Here is a 22,973-nt window from a genome sequence, read left to right on the forward strand (position 1 = left end):
CAGAATAATAAACAGATCAATATAGTCATGTCAGTCATGTTCAAATCTGGGTTAAAAAGTAAGCCCCTGAAACATTAATATAAATGTAAAAATTGGTATGTCATTTAAATATGCAAATTTTACTATAAATATAATCATGTCCCTTTAATATGCATGCAACAGAGGGCTCCTCTAAAGTGCCAATGTATGCGTAAACATGCTTTTATCTCCCTTGTTGTAAACCAATGGTCTGTTTACTGTCTTCTTAAGAGTTTCAAACGTTGGGGTCTAGAGTTTCACTTGATAAGGGTGGTAACATGGTTAGTGTTACATGTTAATTACAGCCTTTGTCTTAGATAGTGCTAATTGTGTAGGGAGAGTGGCTTAAATTAATAAATTCTGTTAAATGTAACGAGTTTGGGGTGGTGTTACCGTATTTAACATGTTAAATTTGTAACACTCTTTATTAAGAACATAAAATACATATGGATAAAATATATGTGTTATGTGTTTTGCGAAGGTGTAAAGTTATCTTTAAGTCTTGTTGTATTCTTAATGAGAAAAAAAATCATTAAAATATCAAACAATGCATAAGCAAGAAGTCTTCGTATATTTTCTTGGAATTTCATTTGCCACCTTCTTAAGAAAGATGTGGCATTAATACCCAATTGACCTAAAATAAGGCTGTATTGAAGGCCTCTCCAGTAAATGTTAGTATTGATGAATGAAGACATACCAAAACATCTGTTTATTTTATGGTTTGTAAAGCAACACTAACAATTATCAAATGTTATCTAATTTATCATACCATTTTTCACCCTTTGGAATATTGTATATATTATTCAGTGATATTTGTAACTTTGAAATATTGTATTTATTATTCAGTGATATTTGTAAAATCAAAGTTAACACCAAAATTAAACTGTTTCCAAATGGAATTTCTTTCTCACAAAAAATACACAAATAGGGCAAATTAAAAAAAAGGAATAAAACATTATAATTTCATTGAAAAAGAAACCTAATTAGTTCTTCATATTATAAAACTGCAGTTTATCACTGTATTTGTATACTAACAATTATTGGAATAATGTAATATTTTCATAATATTTGTCATATTTTATTTGTACCAATTTCTTGGTTAATCATGCCATTTTTCCCTAACAAAAAGTCACAGGCTGTAAAATAAAAAGTGAAAAAGTCACTGATATTTACCTTGATGTGTCACATGCTTTTTTCTTTCCAATAGGAAGCATAATTGAAATAAAAAATGTGTTGCCATTGTTTTTTTTAAAATAACCACCTAACATTACTTGTGGTTGTAAAATAAGTAATACATAGGTAAATAGATTATAACATCCTTTGAATTATTTAACATAAAAAGGTCATCATAAAAGCATTTTTTGTTACACATGATTATTAAAATCTTAAAGTTTAAATAAGTTATTAAATTGTATCATTTTTTCTTTTAGCAATTGACTTTAAATCATTAGTTCTCAATTAATGTTAAATTTATGTCTAATATCTTCTTCAAGGTGATGAATGAATCATGTTAATGGCTAGTGTTATTATTAAAATAACAATAAAGAAAATAGATCAATAATATATTTTTTAATTCAATACAAAGGTCTCGGACTTTATTCAAATGTGCAGACATCTGTGTATTACAGTGTTAAGTCAATGTTTGCAGTCTTAAACATTTAAATTCTACAAATTTCTCACATTATCATTGTTCCAAGGTGTAATTTTCTTGTGCCCTTAAGCTGTCTGACCTTTTTTATCTTCATTAAACATCAGAAAACAATTGTGCAAATCACAGTGTATAAAATAAATGCTCTTAATTAAAATCTTGCTTGTCTCTGCATTGCCATTGGTCAACAGATTTTAGATCTGCAATGCTATTGGTCAGTGAAATTTAGAAATGGCTGCCCATTGGCTAAGGGAAGTAATTTGTGGTATTGATTAAAGTAATATTTACAGTGTTGACATGCATAACAAAATAATGTATTAATTATTCATTATTTTGGGGTATTTAAATAAATGGCATTTCTTGAAAAACATATATTTTTACATGCAGTAGAAGTGCTAATTTAAAAAAGTTTTGATTTTGGAACATACAAAAATAAAACATGCGAATTTGGCCAAAGATTTTTTGCACAAGGAATAATGTTCCTATTAAGGTATGTGTTTATTTGTTAAGAAAAAAGTTTATAACTCACTAAGGTTATACTACTTTACATTTAACTGTTATTTTAAATAGATCATTACACATTTGTTTGAAAACTAAATATTTACATTTAAAAGAGATATAACTATAAATTTAAGAAATATTGAACATGTATAATAGATACAAATGAAACATAAATAAATTAACTAGTTACACTTTCCTTTCTGATTTTATTTTATGAATATTAAAAATGGTAAAATGGAATATTTTGGTTTGTAGTATTCACTTTTTTATCTTTGAAAGATGTCTTTTGTGTCAATAATTATAATAAAAGAATCATAGTAATAGACTTTAGCAAAATCTTTGGAGACAGTTGACTGGCAATTTCTTGTGGACAGGATTTAAAAGCCCTTGGCAGATTGTCAGCTTTTAAAGTGTTGATTAGTCTATTAATTTCCAATCATTTGCCTATAAATACAATCAATGTCCAATAAGCAAACAATCAAAGTAGTAATTGTCAGGGAATGAAAACAGTTCCTCTTTGATGTTTTTGTTTGAGACATTTTATGTAAAATTTTGTGTTATAGTTTACAATTGAATTGGCTTTGATTTTGATATTCCCAAAGTATTTGTAACAAGACTATTGCCAAGCAATAAAAGTCCTCTACCGGCTCCACCATTGTCAGAAATTTCACCATTTTCAGATTTTTTTTCCATAGCAACCACAATTTTTGACAAAGGAACAAAATGAAATGACGTGCATAATGTCCATATTGCCATCTATCCATGTTCCAAGTTTCATGAAAAAATATTAAGAACTTTAAAAGTTATCACAGGATCCAAAAAAACACCATTTTCAGCACTATTTCTAGTCTATTTGTTGCCATAACAACCACAATTTTTGACGTAGGAACAAAATGAAATGACGTGCATACTGTCCATATTGCCGTCTATCCATGTTGCAAGTTTCATGAAAAAAATATTAAGAACTTTAAAACTTATTGCAGGATCCAGAAAAAACACGGTTATCAGCACTATTTCTAGTCTATTTGTTGCCATAGCAACCACAGTTTTTGACGTAGGAACAAAATGAAATGACGTGCATAATGTCCACATTGCCATCTATCCATGTTCCAAGTTTCATGAAAAAATATTAAGAACTTTAAAAGTTATCGCAGGATCCAGAAAAACACACCATTTTCAGCACTATTTCTAGTCTATTTGTTGCCATAGCAACCACAATTTTTGACGTAGGAACAAAATTAAATGACGTGCATAATGTCCATATTGCCATCTATCCATGTTCCAAGTTTCATGAAAAAATATTCAGAACTTTTAAAGTTATCGCAGGATCCAGAAAAGTGTGACGGACGGAGACAACACCGTAAGTCCCCTCCGGTGAAACCGGTAGGGGACTAATTAACATTTTATTCATATGATCATGCTCCAAAATATAAAATTTTATCTATTTTTACATATCAATCAAATCATGATGATGATGGTGATGATGATGACGATGATGATGATGAAACTATTTTTATAATGCTGATAAATAATATTGCAAATCATCACATCGTCAAATGTATTTTTTCAAAGAAAGATAATTACTTTTTTATCAAAGGATACTTGATCTGGACATTTTTTACTTGTTATCTCAAATTATAATCTCAAACATAATAATGAGGTGTAAATTATAGACATAATGTTAATAAGGTGATACACAAAATTAGTGTCTGTTTTCTTTGGTTCAAAATGCTTGCAGACTGTTAATGCCTGTGGGTGATTTGATTGTGTTAAAGATTAGAAACACAGGTTTACTTCCCCTGAGGGAAGTCGCTGTTTTTTTCCAAATCAGTTTTAAGTATGCATTAAACATAATGATGAGTCAATGTTTTTATGTAGTTTTTGTTCTATTAAAGTTGGTCAATGCTTAAAAATGAGTTACAAAATATTTGTTTATACACCTGGTCAAATACCTGTATCAATTCGTACAGCTGTGTTGGGAAAACTATATTCATACTTATGTTTAATGATTGACTTCACAAACTAACACTCAATAATATAAAAATAATATATCTATGTATTTACACATTTACTGTACTCCGAATTTATTTTTCTTTTACAACACTGGACACAAATGATTTAGCCAAGCCTTTAAAACAGCCTTTTTATTGAGCCAGCAAACTCAAACCAATAGCCTTTTACTAGTGCAATTTTTAACTTGGAACCCTAAAAACGATCTTTCCCACTGCAATTTACCAATAATTTACCAATTTAAAAATATATATAAATTACAAATATGTCACAAAATAATCTGAAAAGATCATTGAAAGATTCAGAAAATAGATTTGTAAATAACTGACTGGTTTTATTTCTGTGAGCTAGTAAAAGAATCAATGAAAAATATTAATTCATCCCATTAAAAAAGTTTTCAATTGTATTTAACTTGATACTGTATTTTAAAAGTATTTTTCTTCTTTTTTCCAGAATTCGGACAATGTTGTCTGGGAGACTCACAAGGTGACATTGACGCGGGTAAGTAAACATTATCCTTATCTGTTTTTGTAATTGTATTTTTAAGCTCTACTGGCCGAAGGCCTGAAGAGCTTATGTCATGGCGTGGTTTCCGTCGTCCGTCCATGCGTGCGTGCGTTAGACTTTTTCTTGTTTACGCGATAGTCCACAGTTTTCATCCGATTCTTTTCAAACTTGTTCAGTGTCTTTATATTAATGAGGACTCAACCCTATTGAAAATGGGTTACATCAGAGTAAAAAGTCCAGAATTATCTCACCTTGAATTTGAGAAAATTGTGAAATAAGGCTTGGTTACGCAATAAAGTCCACAGTTTTCATCCAATCATTTCCAAACTTGCACAGTGTCTTTATCGGAATGATGAGTCAAACCCTTTTGAAAATGAGCAATATCGGAGTTATAAGTCCAGAATTATCTCCCCTTGAATTTGAGATAAAAGAAAAGAAAATCTTTAACATTTTGCCATAACTTTTGCAATATTGAAGATAGCAACTTCATATTTGGCATGCATGTGTATCTCATGGAGCTGGACATTTTGAGTGGTGAAAGGTCAAGGTCATCCTTCAAGGTCAAAGGTAAAAAAAAATTCAAAGTGGCGCAGAAGGGGACATAGTGTTTCCGACAAACACATTTCTTGTTTGTTTACATATAAAGTTCTATCCTTTTGAAACTTCAACGGATGTTTTATATCATCAAGGGCCAGAACCCCACTGAGAGTGAAGAAAACTTGTCCAACTTATTGTTGAAAACGAGCCATTTGAAGTTTAAATTTTACGTTTCTTCTTGTTTATGCGAAAAATTTCCCATTTTGGGTCTGTTTATTTAAAACTTACTCAGATTGTTCATACTATCAAGGGCTTGAGCCCTATTGATTCCAGCCAGTAGAGCGATTTAGGCCCTCATGGGCCTCTTGTTTAATCTTTACTAACCACTGTTGGATTCTTAGTACAAAGTTTATACTGTGAATGATCCAACAAAGGTTGGTAATGATTACAAAAACTACTTATAAAACAAATGTCTACATAAGCATACTACTTGCTTTGAATAAAAAATTGAATTATAGGTAAAGTGTAACCCAACGGTCCAAAAAACGACCATAACAGATGGTTTTAATTTGATATCATTGTGCGAATCAGATGCGCTCTGAATATTGACATCCTAAAAGAATTATTACCTTTGGTTTCTTTACATCAGTTGCAATGATGCTTTTAAAATGATACTGTCAAAACTTAAATGTTTATGTCTAATGCATTAAAATGTTACGAAAAAGAAATAAACATGATACCCGTAACTTGTCCACATGCAACAGGCACTTGTAAAAACAAAAGTATGGAATGTGTTCAAGGTATTGCACAATTTGTTACTAAACATATGAGAAGATAATTAAGTTCCAACTTAATCACCCTTCCCTTGTATTTTTCCATGGTATGTCCAGACAGTTTTACAGTCCTCTGTAAAATTATCTGTTTTAACCAATGCAGTAATTGGATTTCCAAATGCCTGCATTTTTTTTACAAAGATTTGACATATTTCAGATTTATCATTATCATAGAAAGTAACAATAGGGTTCCAAAGTAAATCTGATACAACGGTTTAATCGGCACTGCTTGGTACTAACATGACAGCTTCACCTATGATATGTAATAAACACAAACACTAATATGCATTAAACACATTTAAATGTGCATAATACATTTCTAGCTTGTTAAACAGAGAATAATAGTTAAGTGTTGAGCACAGATAAGTTTTTTTAGCAAGGCTTTGAAAAACCACACAACCAGCTTTTGAATATTCGAAGACTGATCACAGTTAATAAAACAGCCTGTTTGTGATTATACAATTTTTGTTATGTTGCTTATTAATGTTTGCATTATTTATCAGGTGCCAGGCTTTGGCTTCGGTATTGCAGTCAGTGGTGGGAAAGATAATCCTCACTTTGCAAATGGTGACCCTTCCATAGCGATATCCGATGTCCTGAAATCGGGACCAGCAGAAGGGAAATTACAGTGAGTTCTAGATTTGTATTGAATATATAAGCTTATTTTTATATTGGGCAATAAAACACACACACAGAAATAATGAATTTTGGGCGATTGTGCCCTTTGGACACATGTCAGTCATGTTCAACTTAGATTATATGTATAGTTAATTTTACAAATAATTACATTGTACAGACATATTAGACAATGCATTATCAGGGAGAAGGGTGTTATTGTTTTATATACAAGCTCTCAGACATTAAACAAATTATGTTGTATGTAATGATAACAATCCGCATAATCTTTGGAATGAGTTAAACCCAGAATATATTGAAACTTTTGTTATTTCATTCTGCTTCTCAATTTTATGCAAAAAGTGTTTAAACATGACACTTTTTAAAGGCTCTTGTTAAATTATTATTTGAAATATTTTAAATAATAATTTGTTTTCCAGGATCAATGACAGAGTGTTAAGTGTGAACGGGAATTCGTTAGAGAATGTGGACCATTCCACTGCCATTTCAGTATTAAAAGACTGTGGAAGTACTGTGAATTTGGTAGGTAGTAATGACAGTTTTTAATTTTTTTTCTCTCAATTGATTCCCTCCCTTTGTTTGTATTTTTTTGACTGCTTTCTCTCCCTTTGAACTGAAGATTAAATGGATACATCATTATAAAAGGGAATTAAAGGTTTTTGAATTTGTTCAGATGTTTATAAAAATACTGTTTCTAATACCAAAGAGAATAAAATAATTATTTAAAATATATAAAAGAGTTCCCAATTGATAAAAAAAATAATGTTCAAACTTATTCTTACATGCCGGGGTAATCTAAAAAAAATATTTATCCCACTTTTACAGCGAAATCGGTTGATTAAAGCCCCGTTGATTAAATTTCATCTATTATCAACGGCAAGGCTATAATCAATGGCACGAAATGACGTCATCAACTGCTGAACCGGGACTACTTTTTCCCACGCACCTCGTCACCTGTATTTGCCAAGTGCATCAATAATAAAAACAATCTCAAATGTTTGTCAATCTTAATGACCTTAAAACAAAGGAAAGTAGCAAAAACGAGTTTTTTGTCATTTATTGTCATTAAAACCTAGTATTAGGTAAATTTAACACTATGCAAATAGGTTCTGTTGTTGTTGCTCCCCTTTGAAGAAGTCAGTTCGAGTTGCTCCCCTTTGACCGTAGAAAACAATCGTCTGGACCAAGAAATCCTGTGTTCATTTACAAGCTGTACTCGGATATGTGTCCATCTGATTTTTCTTCAAAGCATCTTTTCTACCTGGCAATACGCACAAATGACACTGCATCCCGGTGATTCTTGTGTCAACAATTGGGTGTCAAAAAGTTAGGTCAGATGCTGAAGGCCATGGGCATGGCAAAAGACGCCGGCTTTCTCAAGCATTAGAGAATAACGAACCACTCAGTTCGCAAATTACTGGTCCAAAAACTTCGAAATGCAAACATTCCACCCACTGAAACCATGGCCATAACAGGGCACAAAAATGTCCAGTCCATAACCAATTATTCCAACATATCTGTTGAACAGCAGTAAAAGTGATCATTCTTGCTCAGTCCAGTAAATGTTACAATCCAACAGATTCCTCCTGTTCTCCCCCTTTCACCGAAACTATGGCCGAAATGCAGCCTAGACAACCACTGTCTACCGTCGAACAAGTTGATCTTGATGTTCGCCCCACCCAGTCACTTCACCAGCAAATGTCTTTCTCTAGTTCGAACAACTTTGCCTCACAATTCTTTGGTGCCGCTTTCAACATTCAAAATGTTAATGTATATAATTAGCTTAAATCCAAGTAATCTTTGTTATTTCGTCACGAAATAACCACATATTATAACAAAGAAGCAAATATTGTGCACCTCGTGATCGACTCGATAGTTTGATATCGAAAGTGAATTGTGTGTGGTGTTAGGCTACGTTGTAAACAAATGTAGTTCCTTGTATATAACAACTTAATGTCATATTGATATCATAAAACTTAAAGATTTGCAATTCAATATGATTAAAATTGTATTTAATAACGCTCGACACTTTGTTACAGAACGATATTCTGATTTAAAAAAATGATTATTTGATCAGCGGTTATTTTTGGAACGCGGAGTAATACACTGACCTTGGTTACACTACAGTCATTATCAAAGTACGACAAACACTCATGAAAACTTATTTTGTTTAAATAAAAAAAGTTTACTGAATAAAAAGTGGGATAAATAGAATAATAGGTTAGTGTTGATTATAGATCAGGTTTATCATGCTCAGCACGAAAACGAAAAAGCACTCGCCAAGGCTCGTGCTTTTTGTTTTCTAAGCCTCGCATGATAAACCTGATCTATAATCAACACTAACCTATTATTCTCTATGTATGCAATACTATTGCTGTGAGGACTATTTTTACCTATATCACACTTAGGAATAGCAACATTCATTTCAAGTTGTTTATTGCTTTGTTTAACCAACATCATTTTGTACTTTGTCAATAGAATCACAATAATAAGTTCTTATATATGTCACATAGGCTGAAAAAATGCATGTTTGAACATGCTTGAATATGGTCTACTTTCAGGTTATAAGAAGGCGAATAGTTTTACCAGCATCCCTGGAAACCGAAACCCCACCTCTCAAGGTTACGCTGTCAAAACGGAACAGAAAAGATGGTAGGAAAAACATCGATGTACCTAAAATGTGTAAAAGTGGAGCCCACATTCTATATTCTCTTGTCAGTAAATTATATAAGGGGGGATATTTTGTTAATATTACTGATTAAATCCAGGTGGCAAGTTTACATGAAAAAAGCCATTATCAGTTAAAACATCCAGCAACCCAGAGGGTCAAAAGCTGGGAGTTGGATGATTGCAACTATACCTGTAGACAAAAGAACAAATTTCGCCTTCTTAAAAATACTATGGCAGTGCTTTCAGAAGTCTGTATCTTCCATTCTAGAATATGGCGTTGTGCTAGGGTGCAGGTTTTTCATCAAAGAAATTCTGCCCAACAGTCTGGCAGCCGAGGATGGGGGACTGAAGGAAGGGGATACAATTTTAAAGGTAGATATTCTTAAGTTTATTGTTTTTAGACAAAGTTTTAAGTTTGTTTTAAATTCAGATAAAAAATCTTCATCTTATTAACTTAAAAAAATAAAGAGTGATAAACAAAGTGCAGTTGAAACTATATCTTAAATTTTATGGTACAGGCCATTTTCCCAAATTGCTACAAAATAAACCCTTATTTTTTTCAATGCAAACTGATAACTCATTTTAAGCTCACCTTAGCTCAACATGTTAATTGTGGGCTTTTGGAACTTTTGTTATCACTTTTTAGCCGGATTTTTTTCGAAAAAATCTCGGCTTATAGATTGATGTTGTCGGGCGGGCGGGGGGGCGGGGCGGGGTGGCGGCGTGCTCGAAAATGTTAAAGTTCTTATTTCATGGTATAACTTTGGTATGCTTGGACCTAGAGTCTTCAAACTTGACATGAAGGTTGGCCAGGATTAACAGATGACCACTGGTCATTTCAAGGTCATTCATTTGAAGGTCAAGGTCACTGTGACCTTCAATATAAAAAATGTTAAAGTTCTTATAACTTTGGTATGCTTGGACCTAGAGTCTTGAAACTTGACATGAAGGTTGGCCATAACTAGTTAGTAACCACTGGTCATTTCAAGGTCATTCATTTGAAGGTCAAGGTCACTGTGACCTTGAATGTAAAAATGTTAAAGTTCTTATTTCATGGTATAACTTTGGTATGCTTGGACCTAGAGTCTTCAAACTTGACATGAAGGTTGGCCAGGATTAACAGATGACCACTGGTCATTTCAAGGTCATTCATTTGAAGGTGAAGGTCACTGTGACCTTCAATATAAAAATGTTAAAGTTGTTATAACTTTGGTATGCTTGGACCTAGAGTCTTGAAACTTGACATGAAGGTTGGCCAGAACTAGTAAGTAACCACTGGACATTTCAAGGTCATTCATTTGAAGGTCAAGGTCACTGTGACCTTGAATGTAAAAATGTTAAAGTTGTTATAACTTTGGTATGCTTGGACCTAGAGTCTTGAAACTTGACATGAAGGTTGGCCAGAACTAGTAAGTAACCACTGGACATTTCAAGGTCATTCATTTGAAGGTCAAGGTCACTGTGACCTTGAATGTAAAAATGTTAAAGTTCTTATTTCATGTTATAACTTTGGTATGCTTGTACCTAGAGTCTTCAAACTTGAAATAAAGATTGGCCAGTACTAGAAGATGACCACTGGTCATTTCAATGTCATTCATTTGAAGGTCAAGGTCACTGTGACCTTAAATGTTAAAATGTTAAAATTGTTATAACTTTGGTATGCTTGGACATAGAGTCTTCAAACTTGACATGAAGGTTTGCAAGCACACTTAGATGACCACTGGTCATTTCAAGGTCATTCATTCTAAGGTCAAGGTCACTGTGACCTTGAATGTAAAAATGTTAAAGTTCTTATAACTTTGGTAGGTAAAAATGTTAAAGTTCTTATTCCATGTTATAACTTTGGTATGCTTGTACCTAGAGTCTTCAAACTTGACATAAAGGTTGGCCAGTACTAGAAGATCACCACTGCTCATTTCAATGTCATTCATTTGAAGGTCAAGGTCACTGTGACCTTCAATGTTAAAATGTTAAAATTGTTATAACTTTGGTATGCTTGGACCTAGAATCTCAAACTTGACGTAAAGGTTTGCAAGCACACTTAGATGACCACTGGTCATTTCAAGGTCATTCATTTCAATGTCATTCATTTGAAGGTCAAGGTCACTGTGAACTTAAATGTTAAAATGTTAAAATTGTTGTAACTTTGGTATGCTTGGACCTAGAATCTCAAACTTGACGTAAAGGTTTGCAAGCACACTTAGATGACCACTGGTCATTTCAAGGTCATTCATTTGAAGGTCGAGGTCACTGTGACCTTGGATGTAAATATGTTAAAGTTGTTAATACTTTGGTATGCTTAGACCTAGAGTCTAAGTGTAGAGAAAAGTACTTACATTTCATTTTGACCTTTGAACAATATTTCAGTAATTTAAGTATTGCATTGACAAAAACACGAAAGGTACTTTCCTGTCATTTAAATCAAAAATCCGGCTTCAATGCGGTCATCTCCGACCGCGGAACTCTTGTTGTTTATTGATGCAAAGTGAAAAACATGGCCACCATGGTGGGACTTGGGATGTTTTTCCTTATATAGCTTTAGTGAAACTTTGTTAACACTAGCAGTCACATTTATATTCCAGTCTTCATTAAACTTACTAAGAGCATTTTTTTAAATAATATGAGTTGAAAAAAAATTATGGTCTATTGAAATATTTTCCTGAAGGGGTACGACAATTTTCCTAAAATCTCTTCAGTGAAACCTTTGAAACGCTCTTTAAGTCACAAGTTTACACAATCAGCATGAACATGGATCTGTACATTTGTTTTAATGACATTTCAGCCTAGGTCAAAATGGTTCTTGGTAAAAAGGAGGTTAGAAGTCATATTTATTACAAGAACATAACAAAAGCAGCTAAGAATAGTTGTATTCCTTCAGGTGTCAGGTGAGCAACTTCAGGCCTTTGAACCTCTTGTTCTATAGAAAATTATAAAGGCATCTTTATATTTGTGTTTGCAGATAAACAATGCACCAATTGACAGTCTTTCACTGATTGAGGCCAGAAAACTGATAGAGAAGACGAAGGACAAACTACAGTTCATCATCACCAAACCTCGAGACAACGAACGCAGAAAAGACGATGGTAGGTATAACGGTGTGTATTCTTGAAATGTTGAATCTGTATTATCCATTTGTTGAAATGATGCTTTAGTTACAATATGACTCGCGATCTGAGAAAACTGGGCATAATGCATGTGCGTAAAGTGTCGTCCCAGATTAGCCTGTGCAGTCAGCACAGGCTAATCTGGGACGACACTTTCCGCCTTAATTAGAATTTTGCTAAGAAGAGACTTCATTTAAACGAAAAATTTCATAAAAGCAGAAAGTGTCGTCCCTGATTAGCCTGTGTGGACTGCATATGCTAATCTCGGACGACATTTTATGCACATGCATTATGTCCAGTTTTCGCAGAACGCGACTCATATCATTATGTATAAACCGGTCTTCCTGTCAATAACAGTACTGTGCATTGACCAGTCTTGATGAAACTGTGCACATAACAAGCTTGCTTTTAATCTTCATTTTTTGCTAGTCTAGGTTTGTATGCTCCCAAATCAGGGGTAGATTGTTTTTGGCCTGTCTGTCTGTCATTGTGTGTTTGTGTCTGTCTGTCATTGTATGTGTGTGTCTGTCTGTCATTGTATGTTTGTGTCTGTCTGTCATTGTATGTGTGTGTCTGTCTGTCATTGTATGTTTGTGTCTGTCTGTCATTGTATGTGTGTGTCTGTCTGTCATTGTAGATGTGTGTCTGTCCCAAAACTTTAACCTTGGCCATAACTTTTGCAATATTGAAGATAGCAACTTGATATTTGGCATGTGTGTGTATCTCATGGAGCTGCACATTTTGAGTGGTGAAAGGTCAAGGTCAAAGGTCAAAATTATGGGTGAGGGCATTGTGTTTCTTAAACACAGCTCTTGTTGTGATATAGAAATGAGCTTGATATACCGGTATTGTGCTTTAATTGATAGCTTTCATTCTGACTGTGCTTGGGATTGCTGAATTAATTAAAAATATAAAAATAATTATAACAGCGTTGAAAATCTGGTTTCCTGGCACATCCATGTATTTTCACGTAATTTGCAAATACTCAGTTGCAAATTTTCATTATTCAGGTATTATTTTTTTTCTCTGGCTGTAAAGTTTTTATATTGGTTGATGACAGAAAATGTTCATTATGCCGTGACAGAAGAGGAATAATACTGCACTGCATTGTATTTATATAGCACTTGTTTGTTTATATTTGGTCTATCAATCCTATGCATTTAATAAATCCACAGAGTATTCCCTGGGCTATGGAACAATGCAGAGTACCCTGCCAAAGCACGCAGACAAGGTGTACCAGACCAAGTCAAACATCGAGGATAGCCCATACAAGGCACAGTTTGCACCACAGGTATGTAGGCAGGCTTCATCAACTACTTTACATACAGTGGAGTAAATGGCTTGGCTTCCAAATTTTATTTTTTAAAAATATTGATGTGTCAACTAATGGCCAATGGAATTACAACTCTATTAGAACAACTCTTAAAGGAATGAAGTCTTTGAAGCAACAATGGATTATTTTAGCAGAAAATGCACGTGTTAAACATAAATTATCATAAGATGTGTACATCATTCTGTGTTGCCTGTTCACATTTAATATGACACACAACACTCATTCCTCTTTCTAGTGAAATATAACACGGCCATCAATGTCCTATGGACACATTTCAAGTTCATCTAAATATCATATTTATTTTAAATTATTCCAAATTATATATTTGTTATTAACCCTTTCACGCTCACTAGCAAAGTGAAAATAGCTTTTGCAACCGGCATGAAACCTGACCAGCCTACAAGTTACTCCCAGGGTGTTTGCTGCTTATCACTTTTACTTTGGGGTCAGAAATGAAGCCGTTAAAACTTGAATCTTATAAGAAAGCTCTTTTTATGCGGGGAGCATATAGTCGCCGCTTCGTCTGTCCGTCCGTCCGTCCATCCGTGTGTCCGTCCGTGCACAATTTTTGTCCGGGCTATTTCTCAGCAACTAATGACCGGAATTCAATGAAACTTTATGGGAAGCTTCACTACCAAGAGGAGATGTGCATATTATCAGCGGGTTCTGGTCGGATGATTTTTCACAGAGTTATTGCCCTTTGAAATTTTCCATTAACTGTACATATAGTGCAATTTTTGTCCGGGCTATTTCTCAGCAACTAATGACAGGAATTCAATGAAACTTTATGGGAAGCTTCACTACCAAGAGGAGATGTGCATATTATCAGCGGGTTCTGGTCGGATGATTTTTCACAGAGTTATGGCCCTTTGAAATTTTCCATTAACTGTACAAATTAACTGTACATATAGTGCAATTCTTGTCCGGGCTATTTCTCAGCAACTAATAACCTGAATTCAATGAAACTATATCGGAAGCTTCACTACCAAGAGGAGATGTGCATATTATCAGCGGGTTCTGGTCGGATGATTTTTAACAGAGTTATGGCCCTTTGAAATTTTCCATTAACTGTACATAAAGTGCAATTCTTGTCCGGGCTATTTCTCAGCCACTAATGATCAGAATTCAATGAAACTTTATGGGAAGCTTCACTACCAAGAAGAGATGTGCATATTATCAGCGGGTTCTGGTCGGATTAATTTTTCACAGAGTTATGGCCCTTTGAAATTTTCCATTAACTGTACATATAGTGCAATTCTTGTCCGGGCTATTTCTCAGCAACTAATGACTGGAATTCAATGAAACTTTATGGGAAGGCTTACTGCCAAGAGGAGATGTGCATATTATCAGCGGGTTCTGGTCAGATGATTTTTCACAGAGTTATGGCCCTTTGAAATTTTCCATTAACTGTACATATAGTGCAATTCTTGTCCGGGCTATTTCTCAGCAACTAATGACCGGAATTCAATGAAACTTTATAGGAAGCTTCACTACCAAGAGGAGATGTGCATATTATCAGCGTGTTCTGGTCGGATGATTTTTCACAGAGTTATGGCCCTTTGAAATTTTATATAAAAATATTCTTGTCCCCCCAACTACTGTGCCCTCAAGACGTTTCCTTTTATCTGAATATATAGTGAAATATTGTGACAAAAAAACTTTTGGGGAGCATCACCTGTCTCCGACGGTTTCTAGTTTTAATTTGATTTACCAAGAACTAAAAATGCTTTAATATGAGTATCAAAGTGGTAAAGGGTTAAAAACCTGTAATGATACAAAAAATACAAAATTAAATCCCATAAACAAGTTTCAAAATAATTGTATCTTTCAGGACATCCCCCCGGGTGCGTATCCTGCCAATAGCCCCCACTCCAGATATGACGGCAGATACATCTACGATCATGAGGCCGCACCTCCCAGACCTCCTCTCCCCTCGGGCATTGATAACAGTGAGACATGTTGTAACTTTTAAAAGACAGAGATATCGTTCTACCGCTTTTAATAAGTGTAGTTATCTTGTGGTCTGCTTGTATACTATATCATAATGATTGACATCATGCTAAAATGGGTCTTTGCCATAGGCAGATTGGTAGCTCCAGACCTGCCTTTATATGTGTGCAGTCTGGTAAGGAGCTACCCTGTCTGCTAATGAGTCACAAAACCTTGAGTGATCTTATAGGAAGACAGGGTAGCTCAGGGCCAGCCTGCACAGATGGGCAGGCTGGTCTGGAGCTACGCTGGCCATTTATGGCGTATTGCATAATATTTTTGCATGAAGCATGTTATTTGACACTGTGTTGTATTTTTTCATTTCATTCTGAAAACATTACCAAAATATCAAATTTGAAAAATGCTATTATAAAAGTTTTTTAAAGTATTGAAAATCATACTTGTTTTTAACACAATTGTCTTGCAGTAATTGAAATAATTAATCAAAAATCATTAACTAACCATAGAAATGTTAAAAAGACAAGTATTTTAAGTGTATGATTATTAAATCTATATTGACTGCTTTTATTTTGTAAAATGTGCCTGGTTCTGGGAAACTGGGCATAATGTGTGTGTATTAAGTGTCAGCCCAGATAAGCATGTGCAGTAGACGCCACTTAAGCTTTTATGGTGTTTTTTTTTTTAAGTCTCATCTTAGAAAAAAAACACTTATAGGCGGAAAGTGTCATTTCTGATTAGCCGGTGTGGACTGTACAGGCTTATCTGGAACGCCACTTTATGCACATGCATTTTTCCCATGGAACGCCACTTTACGCACATGCATTTTTCCCAATTTTAGAATAACGCTTCTCAAATGTATATTTCCCAGGTGGTCCTCCGCGCTCCCCAAGTCCAGTTAAAGGCGGTTATCTCAGTGATGGAGAGGATCGTCGCAGGAAACAGAGCTACGGGAACTACGCCACTGTTGATGAGACAGACATACCAATCTTACGACGCCACCATGAAGAGTGAGTCACTATTAAGGCTTGCAATCGAAAAAAAGGAACAAAATCACATTTACTACATGTATGAAATTAGTGTTCATGAACCATTTTGAAATTGTTTTTTTGTGTGGCACTGAAAATAAATTTTAATGATATTGATATCAGCAGGCATTGAAGAATTCACTCAACCGCTCGCATATGCGAGTGAAGTTGACGGTCGGGCGAGTAAAGTATGTTAAATACTCGACCGACCGGGCGAGTGCTGTTTTTCAAGTTGAGATATATAAATTCAGTTCCAGAACTCCTGCCACATCGATACAAATTGCGAACAATTTTTCGAACGAACAAAAAATAGGTTTAGTACACAAAGAAACTGCACTTTCGTTTTGACAATGAAAAATGACATCATGGGCACTGTAAAAATAATTCTCGAAATCGGCTGCGCTCTTTTTGTAGGTGTCAGTGCTCTTAGCTAATCGATTAAAAGTGAAAAAAAAAGTTAAATATATTGGTCATTCCCTGAAGAATAAAATTTCATTTTAATGTAAATATCAATAAAAAAAAATACATAACTGGTTAATTTTAATACTTATATTTAATTAAAAATAAACAGAAGCAATAAGTATTAATAAACAGAATAATTCGTTATCAGAAGCTTTAGCCAAAATTTACCATATCGTAACCATTTGTCAATCAAGCGTGTTTTTCAGTAAAAGTTCGTCTGAAATATTAAAACTCAGCATGGAAAAGGGTTCAATTTTGAAATATCTGCAAGGTGGTGGAGACAGGGAACAGAAAGAAAGGTCATCAAAACGAGAAGCGGAAAGTATTGAGAAAAGGAAACAGGTGCAGAAAACATATGGAAAGCAAATAAAATTCATCAGATAATGTAGTTAATTTGCTTGCAGTTTAGTGTCACTATGTTAAGTAGGTTAAAAAGGTTCTGGTTGATCATAACTATAAATATAGATATATTTTTTTTTAAATGCAGGGCAAGTAGATTAAAGTGAAGGGCGAGTGGATTGTCAGGCCTACTCGCCCTGCAGGGCGAGTGGCTCTGGAAAAATTATTCAATGCCTGGATATCAGACAAGTCTTTCATGAATCTTCCTTCAATGAATGTAGTTTTTTTGTTTTGTTTTTGTAACATTGAAATTTATTTTCAATGTCAGTTGACAACGATTTTCTCCAAATAATGACGTACCAAATTATATTTATGTCAGCTGAAACTGAAAATTGATGCCAGAAGGGTTAGGAATTTGTAATCTTTTGAAATTTGACTTTGCAAAAGTCAGGAATAATGTAAGGGAATTTTGATAGCATTACAGAAAAATAAGAAGTCTTAGAAAAGGTGAGTTCTAGAATTCATTTAAGTGATTTTCAAATGAAACAAAAAAGTTCAAATTTTGTTGGGAATAATAAGCCAAGTTTGATAATCAGCTGGATCTCTTGAGGCAATTGTGAATATTGGCTATAGAAGTAAAAATGAATTGTCATATTACAAAAGAATGTTCTCTAACTGGAACAATTTAAATAGAATCATGAAACTTGGCGATAACATTTGTGGGCAAATAATAACGCATGGCCAAAGTGGAATATCAACTAGATTGCATAAACAGTCTTCACAGTTTTATATTTAAACTGTCAACCCAAATCATTTTTCTTTTATAGAAACTGATAAAAAAATCCAATAGCCAGATAACATTAAATATTAATTTCTTATAGCCCTAATACATGTAACATTTCACCACCTCTGGGCAGTTGAGCTTGTAGTTAGTATGAAACACTTCTGAATTATGGCCCTTTAATTATGATTTTTTTTTACAAATTAACCTTGTTTTGCGTTGAATTCAATTAGTTTTAATTGTATCATCATTATACTTGGTCACAATGTTTGAGGGCTTAAAATGTCGGCAAAGTGTCATAGCAAGCTAGATTGTATGAAACACTTATGCTTTATGACACTTTAATGAGCTGAAATTTGACTCCTTAAATTGACAGCTCTCTAACTCTTATAGTTTAAATCTGATTATCATCCAATTTTATCAATGTAAACCAGACCTTAAAGTAGGGTATTTTGTGAACAGTTTGAACTCCTGTTTTGTTTGTTGCATTTTGCAAGGTTGATGTTAAGCATTGTTCATCGTGCTGTTTGCTTTCTTCAATACAGCATTATAAGTGGTAATTGTTATTCATAGTGGAACCAATCTTTTCCAGGCGATACGTTGGAAAACGAAAGGATATACGACCAGATCCAAGGATCGTAACATTCCTGAAAGATCCAGAACTTGGTCTGGGATTGAGACTGGCGGGGGGAAATGCCACAGGGATATTTATAGCCTCAGTCCAGCCAAACACAGCAGCAGAAATTGAAGGCCTTTCAGAGGGTGACCAAATTATCAAGGTAATGCGGGACAATTCTTGCACCTAATAGACAATTACAGAGACGTCAATCACATGACCAACACTTTTGGAAACCCAGGCATAATGCCGTTGCTTAAAGTATCGTTCCAGATAAGCCTGTGCAGTTCACACAGGCTAATCAGAGACAACACTTTAATGGATTTTTTTATTTAAAAGAATTCTCTGCTGAATAAATTCCCAGTCAAAGCAAAAACGGTCATCCCAGATAAGCATGTGCAGACAGCACAGGCTAATCTGGAAGGATACTTTACGCACAGTCATCAAGTCTGGTTTTCCCAGAAACTGGCTCATGTTTAAGTATCAATTTTTTCCCATCATCTTACTTTTAATTCACTTGTTTGGCACTTCTATAGTTTATGCAAAAATCGTGTGCATTTCCTATTTGGTTAATTATTCTAACTTAAGATGAATGGACATCAATCATTCAACTTAAGCTTTGCCTCCGTAGCTCAGTGGATAAGGCGCTTGCGTTTAAATCCAGAGGTCCCGAGTTTGATCCCGGGTCGGGGCACATACATGCCAGTCATGTTTCAGCGGAATGCTGACTGACTAATAAAGGCTTAGCCTGGCATTAAGACGTTTAAAAAAACAAAACAAACTTAAGCTGGGAAGAGTTTAAACTCTTCTTTTCACAACTGAAAACCCTGCGCTGTCTATAGTGCCATCTGAATTGGCAAGTACTTTGAAAAAAAATTAGTGTTTTATTGTTCAAAACAAAAGAGAAAAAGCATTGGTGTCCCAAACACCTTATAGGCTGAAATGTAAGTAGGTGATAGAAAGTTTTTGTGGGGAACTAACCTTCATCAGAGTGATAAATGCACACATATAAATACATTTTTCACTATTAGGTAGGTTAGTTCCCCATAAAACCTTTCTTTCACACAACAGATGCAACCTTGTTTATAATTTCAGGCCAACAACAAAGACATTGTTGTTTACAGTTGCAATCTTGTTTATAATTTCAGGCCAACACTAAGGAAATAGTTGGGTTAACACGAGAGGAGGCTGTAATGAGTCTGACCAGTCTACAGGGAACCGTGTCCTTGGAAGTCCAATATAAGAAAGAAGGTAACACTAGATCTCAAGAATTAGATTGTTCATTTAGGACCTATGTTACACTCTAGTAACTTTCATTATTAGTGTACTGCTCTGTTTCGGGGCATGATGCACCCATAATTAAGATAAATAAAAAGTCTGATTTATTTTATTTATTATCAAGAACGATTAAGTTTTCACCAGCATAATACAGGGTCTCATTTTTCCTTCTTTTCATCAGTTTTCCTCCTTTTAAGTACCAAACCAATTTTACTAATAGTGTTATGCTTTGACCAAATCTGTTTAAAAAATGTAGAGTTAAGGTTAACTGTGTAAAGATTATAGGATGTTTTCCTTCCCTGAGGTGATTCCAAAATCTCATTTCCAAATAATACTGCTTAAAAATAGTGACGTTGGATTAATGAATGTTTGTTATGGTGTAAATGAATCCAAATATTTTTGTTCTTTTAATGGGTTCATGTTTAAGATGTAAATAATAGCATATGTCAATAAAATCAAATTAAGTTATTCCAATGTCTTGGATAAACAATTTTATATGAACAGAGAAGCGTAGTGAATAATATTTTTGCTTGTTGACAAAGTTTGCAACATTTATAGAAATCAGACGGTACAATGCTTTAATATTTCTCAACATTTATAGATATAAGACTGCACAATACTCTAATATTTTTCAAACATAACATTTTTCAAACAATTATAATCTCAGAACTTGATCGGATCATGTCAAGCCAAGAAGCGGGCGACTCTTTCTACATTCGCACACACTTCAACCATGAACAGTTGGAGCCAGGGGAGCTTTCCTTCGTACAGGGAGACATCTTCCACATTAAAGGTATGTTTGGCACTCGCTCTGAGAAACCAGGGTTCAATGCATGTGCACAAAGTGTCATCCCAGATTAGCCTGTTCAGTCTGCACGGGCTTATCTGGGACAACACTTTGCTTTCATGGTATTTTTTGTTTTAAGGAGGACTTTTCGTAGCAAAAATCCAGTTCATGCGGAAAGTGTTGGTCCCTGATTAGCCCGTGCAGACTGCACAGGCTTATCTGGAATGGCACTTTAAGCACATGCATTAGGCACAGTTTTTCTAGAACCCGGTTTATATGACCAGCAGTGTGATTTTCCCGCCTGTTAAATGCCAAGACAACCAGGTGACTAGCTCAGTTGATTGAGCACTGGACAATATACCTAGCAATTGCCTGTTCGATTACTGGGCATTTTGTTTGGTGATTGGTTATAAAATTATTGCTACAGCCATTACCCCTTACCATTGATTAAAGTAGGGAAGTTGTCAGAAATTTGCAGAAGTATGTGCATTGAGTACTGGTAAGCAAGCTAACCCAGGAAATGTGCTACGGCGGCAGTGGGTTAAATGACCGCTTAGATATGACTGAAATACTGTTGAAAATGATGATAAATAAAAGTAATTCAAAAGAAATTATTCAGTTCATACTAACATCAGTTCAAATGAAAGATAAAAATGTTCATTTTAACTGAAAGCTTCTCTAGAAAAAAATATTTGTTTGACACTAATGCTTGTGGATTGTTATGGGTGCTCTGAACCATGAAATCATATATTAAACAAACATTAACATCTTTAGTTTCATCTCAGACTTTATTGCATACACAATCCACACATGTACTATACATGGAATATAAACGATTGAACAAAGCCACACTTTTTTTGTCAATGAAGAACAGTGAATCCATCCATTTTGTGAGAAATACATAATTATTTGATAAGGGCTTTGTATGAGTGTAATTGCACATTTCAGACACCCTGGTATGACTGTAATTGCTTATTTCAGACACCCTGGTATGACTGTAATTGCATATTTCAGACACCCTGGTATGACTGTAATTTCACATTTCAGACACCCTGGTATGACTGTAATTGCACATTTCAGACACCCTGGTATGACTGTAATTGCACATTTCAGACACCCTGGTATGACTGTAATTGCACATTTCAGACACCCTGATATGATTGTAATTGCACATTTCAGACACCCTATTTCGAGGAGTTGTTGGCTCTTGGTTGGCTGTCAGGATGGGCAGAAACAATCAGGAGACACAGAAGGGGATCATTCCAAACAAGAACAGGTGGGTTCAGTATCTTAATGAGCCACTCTCTGGGAAAAGGGGGCTTAATGCATGTGCGTAAAGTGTCATCCCAGATAACTTATTAGCCTGTGAAGTCCACACAGGCTAATCAGGGACAACTCTTTCGGCTTCAGCCTTTTTTGGATATTAGCTAAGAAGAGTCGATGAAAGTGTCGTCGTTAGGTTGTGGCTCTTATGTTTTGCAAAAAATGTAGTTTTATAGTGATAACATTTGCCTTAGGCTTTGGTCCATTGCAATTTGGAGATGCCTGGCAGGCCATTATTTTGCAGGGGCCATTATTGGTGTTTTCTAATTTTTATTTGTGAGCGTTAGGCAATTTTGCAAATCAGTATGGGGTTAACTAGGCTAGGAACCGTAACCCGTGACTGCTTGTGTGGAAAACTGCAGTAAAATTAAGCAGACGACGAATGCTAAAAGGGTCTGCTCTAACCACCGCATCTGCCTGTTAATAGTTCCCACTGGTACATTACATAGTGTGTAAGTATTCAAAAGTATTTAACAGCTTGTAAGACCATGTTGACCAGTCTAGTGTTTATCATTGAAATCTCTACATATTGGCTGCTTTCAGGGAAAATGGGGCTTAATGCATGTCAAATAAGATTAGCCTGTGCGCACTGATTAGCTGTATCAATGATTTGAA

The 22,973-nt window shown here is 34.6% G+C and overlaps 1 protein-coding gene across 4 annotated transcripts in view; it reads left to right on the forward strand.

The window, feature by feature from the left end:
- The window catches only part of LOC127833886 (tight junction protein ZO-1-like), a 115,445-nt gene that overhangs the window by 59,098 nt on the left and 33,374 nt on the right, over positions 1-22,973 (forward strand). For 3 of the 4 annotated variants that reach the window (XM_052359383.1, XM_052359384.1, XM_052359385.1), the window contains exons 4-16: positions 4,631-4,678; positions 6,558-6,682; positions 7,110-7,212; positions 9,252-9,342; positions 9,629-9,732; positions 12,320-12,455; positions 13,640-13,755; positions 15,629-15,746; positions 16,616-16,754; positions 18,947-19,133; positions 20,119-20,221; positions 20,916-21,041; positions 22,215-22,311. In XM_052359383.1, the coding sequence (XP_052215343.1) occupies positions 4,631-4,678; positions 6,558-6,682; positions 7,110-7,212; positions 9,252-9,342; positions 9,629-9,732; positions 12,320-12,455; positions 13,640-13,755; positions 15,629-15,746; positions 16,616-16,754; positions 18,947-19,133; positions 20,119-20,221; positions 20,916-21,041; positions 22,215-22,311 (1,493 nt within the window). The remainder of the gene's footprint in view (positions 1-4,630; positions 4,679-6,557; positions 6,683-7,109; positions 7,213-9,251; positions 9,343-9,628; positions 9,733-12,319; positions 12,456-13,639; positions 13,756-15,628; positions 15,747-16,615; positions 16,755-18,946; positions 19,134-20,118; positions 20,222-20,915; positions 21,042-22,214; positions 22,312-22,973) is intronic. The other variant, XM_052359382.1, reaches the window with a different exon arrangement.

Source organism: Dreissena polymorpha, chromosome 6 (assembly GCF_020536995.1).
Source record: "Dreissena polymorpha isolate Duluth1 chromosome 6, UMN_Dpol_1.0, whole genome shotgun sequence".
Lineage (NCBI taxonomy): Eukaryota > Metazoa > Mollusca > Bivalvia > Myida > Dreissenidae > Dreissena > Dreissena polymorpha.